The sequence below is a fragment of the Podarcis filfolensis genome, assembly GCF_964270895.1.
Source record: "Podarcis filfolensis genome assembly, chromosome: 1".
Taxonomy (NCBI): Eukaryota; Metazoa; Chordata; class Lepidosauria; order Squamata; family Lacertidae; genus Podarcis; species Podarcis filfolensis.
Window position 1 is genome coordinate 78,537,794 of NC_139604.1, and position 8,455 is coordinate 78,546,248.

An 8,455-nucleotide genomic window follows, 5' to 3' on the forward strand; every position below is an offset into this window, starting at 1 on the left:
TATGTTAACAAGTGGCACAAACACCATTTCAGAAAGGCTCCAATGTACTTTTTAATGTAGTGTGAGATGATATTTGAACTTTGCTATTCTCTTTCAATGAAGTGATTTAACATAGTTCCACGTCAAAGCAGAGAAGCTGTTATAGCATTTAGCAACCTGTTTTGAATATTCTCCTGAAGCCTGATTTTAAATAATGTATATTACACTTCAGCAAGCTTTATAGATGCACAGGAAGTTATTTAAAAATATCCTCAAGTTTTGAACAAACAAAACATACTTTTTAAAAAGAGAACAATAGTCTTAGCAGCATGCATCTTTCCCGAAATGCACTCTGCTTAGCATTTCACATTAATAAAGAGTAATGACTAATATCTGGTAGTTACTGTTGATTAAAATGAAAGGCAAATTAATTTAAAGAAGATTTTACAAAATAAATCATTCTTAAATTGCAGTTCTTAATATTGGTTCTAAATTGGAGCAGGGGAATATTATGTTTGCACAATGATAAGTACCTGAAAGCCAGGGCTGCAACCTTTTGCCTATACCCACATATCTGAGAGTAAACTCCATTTAATTCAATGGGACTTAGTTCTGAGTATGCGCATACAGAATTGCACTGTATGATATTTTTTAATAAACTCAAAAGGTATCCCAAATTAACTGGGCAATACTTCTTTTTTCAAAGCTATTTTTTAAAAAATATATAACAGCACGTTTATGCCTCCTCTAAGGTGGTACTTACCATGACACATACATACACTGTCTAAAAACACTGGGCTGGATTCAGATGTAAAGATGTAACATTAGTTGACCCAAAGTCTCATTGAAATCAATGGGACAGGTCTGTCATCCCATAATTTCAGTGGGAACTAGGTTCAAGTGATGGGAGGGAGGGAGGGAGGGTTTCTTCAACTATTGTTTTGTCATAAGCAAATGTATACAAATGTAATTGATTAAAACTAATTTGATTTCCATCAGAGTAAGTTTTCTCTGAACAGATGACAACCCTACAGAGGAATGGAGATGACTGTGTTTAAATATCCTTAATTTAACAAAATGGCGATACTTAATGAAAAAGCAACTGAGAAAGAATAGTCAAAGACAAACAATGAGAATCGGTGCATCCATCTAATTTACACGTGGACATGCTGTGATTTATTATATCATATGCCCTTAACAATGGATTATAAGTCTAAAACACCTATTAGCAAGTATGTTTGGTGAGACAACTGGTAAAATATATACATACAGCGTAACATTACTTTCTGAGTCCACATTGATCACGCAGTCATATTTGTTAGTTATTTAGTAGCACTATGAACACTGACTTGTGTTCTTGCTTCTCCATCCTTTGCCCTCCCCACAGAGCATCCCTTAGTGTCCTCTGCGTCTCCTCTGGTTCTTGCTCGGAGGCTTTAGCAGGCTCTCTCTGTACTTAGCATTTGTATGGAATAGTCGGACCATATCATGGTCTTTGTTATCCAACACCCGCGGCAAAAAGAGAGAAGATTTCTGGGTCCGACGGGTTTTGAAGCTTCTTCTGGGTCGTCCTTTCCCATTGATGGAGACATACCAGAGTCTCTCAGCGCTAGCTTTGCGCCTACCGCTGGCTCCATTGGGCACAGTCCGGTATATGCGGGATGCATACGTATTATAGCCTAGCTCGTGAATCCTTTCCACAAACTCACACTCAGCATTGTAGGTTTCCTGTAATGTAATGAGGAGAACCATAAGTTCCAGAAATCCTAAAGAAGAACTAATGGCTATTTCAGACCAAATGTAGCTGTCTTCATGCAAGCTAACAGTGGCACATAAAAGAGGGTACTCGGGGCCTCCAAAGATCAAAAACTCTGTATGCATGCAGAATCAATTTGAAAACTATTCACATAATTTAAGCAAAACTAAGGGCTCTGGCATGTGACCCAAAAGGTTGCCCATGAAGTAATGTGGACCTGAGGCTGAAAATTAGCTTCTCTACCTCTGCTCTGGGGAATATTAGACATGCTTAAATTCCAGCAAAATCAGCACTTGTAGAGATGTCCAGTTCAACAGTCCACTGACTAACTGTCTGTAGGGTATGCCCATTTTCCATAGTTGCCTTCATCTGTTTTGTAGCTCTCCACATATTTTACTTCTGATGCTCAGAGCTCTGATTCCCCTAGAACTGGGAGCACGGCCACTGGCTACTCTCCTAGTATGATGTGATTGAAAAGGCTACAAGAAGGGAATTATCAGTTAGCCCAGCAGAGGGAGTCAATAGGTCCATTCTTCAATTGTACTACACCAGGGACCCCCAGGTAGACCCCAGCTGTGAATCCAAGGCTGCAAATCTCACAAGGATAATGCATAAGAAAAACACTAATAAAGAGAAGTTTAATGAAGCAATTGCAATTATTTTATATAATGGTTTTCTGCAGGCAAGCAAGTTGCCTTGTTGTTGTTGTTATGTTTATTAACTGCTCTTCAAGCTAAGGTCCCAGGATGTGTTACAACATTAAAACACAACATAGCAAGGAAGGCAAGACTAAATGAAGCCTGAGTGGCTGCATTCAGACTTAATGCTAAACCATACTTTGCCATTATGGCAACAAGGCTGGGTAAGTCCTGGGCTCAAACACTGCTCCATGCCTTCTCCCCTGTTGGCATGGACATGGGAAGATCAGACATTTTTGCTTCTGTTTTCAGCTAACCACAGTTATAGTTATTAGGGAAAGCTGCCTAACAGGATAGAGGTCTATGGAGATATGGCAGAGTTGTGGACAACTCCTCATATAGAAAAGAACTGTAGATCATCCCCCCCCCAATATGGCATATTTATATTTCTCTTTATGAAAAGTGGGTTGTGTTTGGCTTGGTGGGTCACACTTTGAAGGATAAGTGCTAAAAAATACCTATTGCTGATAGAAAGTTGCAGGTGGAAACTGTAGATGAAAAATTAACAAAAATAGGTAGAATTTTAATTGCAACTGCTGACCTAAATAATTCTTTAGTCAATGTATCATTAATCAATGACTTGTATAAATTTATAATCACTGAATTGCGTTGATCTATATTGTGTGTATGCATTTGGAGATTTTTAATGATGCCTAAATTACCAAAACCAAAAGAACAAAAGCCTGCCATTTGCTCTTACGAGGAAAGTTATCTTCTCTCAGCCTGACTAATTAAAATTTGTCCTCACAGATGCAGTTTGGCCTCCAACAATTAATCAGCTGCTGCTCTAGCTAGTTCACCCACTGATTCTAACATCTCATCTAGAGCATTGGTTCCAGAACATTTCTTCCCATGGACCATTTGAAAATTCCTGAGGGACCACTCAATGATTTGTTGGCCTTTTGTAGCAATTTTAATGCGCTGTGCTAGATGCTGTATGATTTTTTTTTAAAATTATTTTACAGACACTGAAACAAAACTGATGGACCACTAGGGGTCCAAAGGGTAGTTTAGGAGCCCCTTGATCTAGAGCACAAGAATCCCTCATGCTTGGGAAAATACTTGGGAAACTCACATGTTCCATTCTGAGTGGGATTTTTTTTGGAGGGGGGGAGTTGGCTCACCCTGGAATCCAGTAATTAGTTGACCAGTGCAGCCAACTCACATCCACACCATACTTTTAAAGCACTCTTTAAAAGTGGTATAGTACTTTAACTGTCATGGCTTTCCCCAAAGAATCCTGGGAATGATGGTTTGTTAAGGGTGCTGACAGTGGCAGCTCTGTGAGGAGTTACCTAACATCTCTTAGCCACATGTTGCACTTGGGCTATTGAGAGGGAAGATGGAGTCGTTTCCTCATCTTAACACTACAGATTAATGCCTTTCTCTTACTTTTCTCCCAACATTGCACTGGATTCCATTAAATAATATGCACAGTAAATGTGTATTAAAACCCTTCTTCAGCCTTCCTTATCTCGCAGTGCAGTATCTCTCAAATCCTCATTGTAAAGTATCCTATCATACACATACCAGGAAGTCGGATTAAAGTACAGAAGGGTAATTGGAAAGTGTTGGAGGAAAACTTCATTTCATTTGCACATTCTTTCCGTCTGTTAGCAGCTTTGGTGCTGCACCTCTCTGCTGTGTTAGATCCCAACTTAAATTACTTTACGCACACTGGGAGCCCATTCATAGCATTGTGCAAATGGGACTCCCATTGACATCCCCAGGAGATTTTTCTTTTGAGAAACCTTCCTAATCACAATGTGAATTGTAGACTTCCTTACCTCTTTACACTTATTCACCTGAGTGAGTTACTTACAGTCTCTAAAAGGATATCTTGACATGTAAATTTATGTAGTTATAAATCCTTTGCGCTCTCTCTCTTTCTCTCTTTTTCTCTCTCTCCCTCTCTCCCTCCTTCCTTGGCTGATCAGCAGCACACATGAAAGGAAAATGAGCATGCCTGGCGCTTACCATAATAGTTTATCTAGTGGCCTCCAAGCATTGGCTACTTAATCCCCACATTAAAACCAAAGGACATATTTCTGTTCTCTATAAACGTTTGTACATAGACACCAGTATTTGCTTCTTTTGGACTACAATGGTATTTAAATCCCCATTGAAAATGACTGGCACTCCAGTGTAGGATGCTTCAGTTTCCTTGCCATAGTTAAGATGCTTCTGTTGTAAATAGCACTCACGGAAGCATAAAGTCTGCCTCTTTTGTTCATGGCCAGGTATCTGCCGGAAAAACAGCCTTTGATGGCAACAATTCCAACGTCCACTGCAGTAATCTCGAGGATGCCTAAAACAGAAAAGGAAGGCTTTAGCTTAATGATATACAATGTTGTACAATGAATTATTTTTTTATTATTATTATTATTATTATTATTATTATTATTATTATTATCAACAACAAATTTTATAGCACTTTTACATCATGAACCTCCCATGTTTACCTGCAGGTAAAACCACTTGTTGTCACTGGGACTACATACTTGTCTCAGATCTGTGCTGCCAGGCACACATACCCAGAAGCTCTGGGGGGTCACCGGATTGCAAATATGAAACCCAACACTGTGATGGATGAGGCACCCCAGGGATCTCTGCATCACCCACTTAATTGTTTTCATAATTGACAAGTTGCTCTGCAAAGTGATTTGTTTCATTTCATTTATTTATTTCATTTGTATCCCATCTTTCCTTCAAGGAGCTCAAGGCGGCATACACAGTCGTTCCCCCCCCCACACATATTATCCTCACAACAACCTTGTGAAGTAAGTTAGTCTGAGAGCAGATGGCTGGCCCATGGCCACCCAGTGAGCTTCACAGGTGAGAGAGGATTTGAAGCCTGGTCTGCCAAGTCCTAGTCCAACACTCTAACCACTACATCACACTGGCTGTCAGGAGCTCTGGTTCCGTTCATCCTCCCAATAAGTTGATGAAGTTGATTATTACAATTCCCACAGAAGTGAAAAAATGATGCGGAGAGGCACCAAGGCTACGGACTGAATCTAGAACTGAGCAAGAATTGCGAACCTGGATCTCCCAGAGAATGGGCTGTGTCTTCAGCTGTTAATATTAAATTGCCCAAATGCTACTTCCATCTGGGAAACATCCTGTTTAAGAGCACCATCTCACAAGATACCTGCATTCACGACTTAGTTCATAAGCAAACCCTTTTGTATTGAAAAGAAAAGGGGAAGGGGAAGAAAAATAAAAGCATGGGAATTGTTTGAAGCAAACTCTTGCTAGTAAATCCCCAGCTGTTTGATTGAGACTGAACTGCCTCAGAAAAAAGAAAGATCTGACATTGAACTAGAGGGCCACCTAATCCTATATGTCTATAAAAAGTTTAAATCCCCTTTAATGCCTTTCTTAGGGGACACAAGGGTGCTTGACTTACTGAAGCAAACCACAAAGCTGCCCATTTCGGGACAATGCTTCGGCTGAGATCTCCAGAGGGCAAAATGGAGTTCAGACGAGAGGCTGAAGCATCTTAGAAGCCACGTATGGAACCATGAATGGAGTCTGTCATTTAGAAAGTCAGCGCAGCCCTTGCAGGGAAGGACAATGTGGCAGTCTAAGCCACATTCAAAGAGTGGAGCTATTTCAGACCATCAAAGGAAAGGGTCTCATCGCCCAGACAAGTGAAACAACAAGAAAGCCAAAGGTATGCATGTATCCCGGACTGCTTCACACATTAAAGAGCAACCAACTCGTGTTTCCCACTATGTTAACATCCAAAAGGGAGTGTGCAAGCAAGCCTGGCTCTCTGAGCAGAGTAGCCATGTGACACGTATTTGCCTGCTTGCTTCCATGTGTGTTTTAAATACATTCTGCCTTTAAAGCCCAAGACTCACAAAGCATTGTACAATAAACAGTAGAAAACACGACATGTAAAAACAAATAACTAGACATACGCTTTCAAACACTTGTCCATCACATTCATGCAAGTCACATGATGGTTTTAGACATTCCACAGAGTGGGGTGGGAAACTGATTTTATATGTAAGCTGAAAAAATGTTATATGTGCGGAGACCCAACAGATAGGAAAGCACTTGGGAGATGCTGTCAGAATAATCAACACTATTCACGCACAGATTTATTATTTTCATTTCAGATTATGACACCAGTAGTTTAAAAGCTTTTTGCTTTCATTACTGAATTTGGTATCTCATTTGCTAAGAAATTATTCCTGCTTAAACTCAGTTAAGGTCTTTTAATAGTTTTTGAAAAATACTGCCTTCTCCTTCACAGGAAGGATAGTGGAGCTATTTTGTACTCTCTTCTGCATTGAAACTGTCTTATGGCCAGTTCACCTGCATGTATGTACATCACTCAGAGCATCATCCTATAATGGCAGAGAAGCCTCAAGACTTGGTGTAAGTCCTCTGCACTGGCAGATCATAGAAAAACATCATTGATGTAACTTTGGGGATGGACTGGCAAAGCAGAGATATGCTGGCAAGTCCCCATCACTGACGCAACTCTGCTAGTGGAAGGACTGGAGAGTGGTAGCAATAGGGGCATGTCAGGGCAGGAATAGCCTCAGTCCACACCTTCTCCCAGTCCACCTGCAATGTCATTACATAGAACAGGATTCTGGCTATAGCCCCATTCCTATACAGTGGTACCTTGGTTTATGATCTTAATCTGTTCCGGAAGTCCGTTCTTAAACCAAAACCGTTCTTAAACCGAGGTGGCCTTTCCCTAATGAGGCCTCCCGCCACAGGTGCCCTTCCACCATTTGGCTTCCATTCGTAGACCGAGGTAAATTTTGCTAACTGGAAAACTACTTCTGGTTTTGCGGAGTTCATATACCGAATAGTTCGTAAACAGGGCTGTTCTTAAACTGAGGTACCACTGTACTAATAATGTGAAGAGGGACGATGCCTAGACAGGACAGGGAGAATGGACCACTCTCCATGCTGCCAATATCATGCAGCTTCCCCATGCTCCATGCTGACATGTCCATGTTACAAGTGGATTTCTGAACCAGGGTAGCCCTCTCTCTGTGTAGCCTTTTATGCAGGCTTTCAGCTTCTAGGTAGGCTTTCATTCTGTATGGATATTTTTAATGTAATTCTTTTCTTGGTCTTTATGAATGTATGGGTTTCTTGTTTTTGTTTTGTTAGCTTTTTGTCAAGTTGCTTTGAGCTGCCTGCGGCAAGAAAATGATACTAATAAATTTAAACAAGAATATGAATATTAATAGGAGTCCAGACTCAACGTGTGGATATCATGGGATGACTGCAGAAATGAGAAACCTGCCTATGGGCTTGATTTGGCCTGCCAGGCTGTTCTGGCCAGGCCAGTTACCTGCCCTGTAATAAAGTCACGGCTGGACCAAACAGGGATTTACAGCTGATCATTGTACAGTTGCAAGGCACTTTCAAGCCATGCTTTCTGTTGAAACCCATTCAAGAGATTGTTGGGGCTTCAAAGCACAGCATGGATGCCAACAATAAGCTGGTGGTCAGTGCTTGAATAGAGCCCTGCAAAACTAAAGCCCTGACAATCAGCTGGAATCAGCTGCACTATGGTTTTCCCCTTCAGGGACCCTTTAAAAATGTTCCATTTTAGGAGTATTTCCTCCACTACTGAGACTTCAAAGGGTCTCCCAGTAACTGATGACCAGCAGATCAATGGTTACAGGGATCCTCTTTGAAGGTGCACTTCCAGCACCAAACAGATGATTGGCACTAAAGACGCACCTGCTGTTACCAGGTGACCAACAAAGTTGCTCATTGGGGTGTGTTATATGGTTCTGGCGCACCAGCTCCCTCCAGCTCCCCACCTCTGAGCTCTACATCTTTAAGGTTAGTTCAGAAGCAGCAGGTAACACAAAATGCCACAGTTAGGCTGTTGTGTGGGGCTATCTACTGTGAGCATATTACACCAGTTCTAAAAGAATTCCAATGGCTACCTATATACGCTGCTGAGCTAAGTTCAATATATATATATATATATATATATATATATATATATATATATATATATTTTACAGCTCAGGAC

General features: G+C 40.8%; 1 protein-coding gene across 1 annotated transcript in view; it reads right to left on the reverse strand.

Annotated features, from left to right (window-relative positions):
• Positions 1–887: 887 nt before the first annotated feature.
• FGF3 (fibroblast growth factor 3) overlaps positions 888–8,455 on the reverse strand; it is a 13,989-nt gene continuing 6,421 nt past the window's right edge. Inside the window, exons 2-3 of the mRNA XM_083591701.1 lie at positions 4,638–4,741; positions 888–1,707 (exon numbers count right to left, since the gene is read on the reverse strand). Coding sequence (XP_083447827.1) covers positions 1,375–1,707; positions 4,638–4,741 — 437 coding nt within the window. The 3' untranslated portion in view covers positions 888–1,374. The remainder of the gene's footprint in view (positions 1,708–4,637; positions 4,742–8,455) is intronic.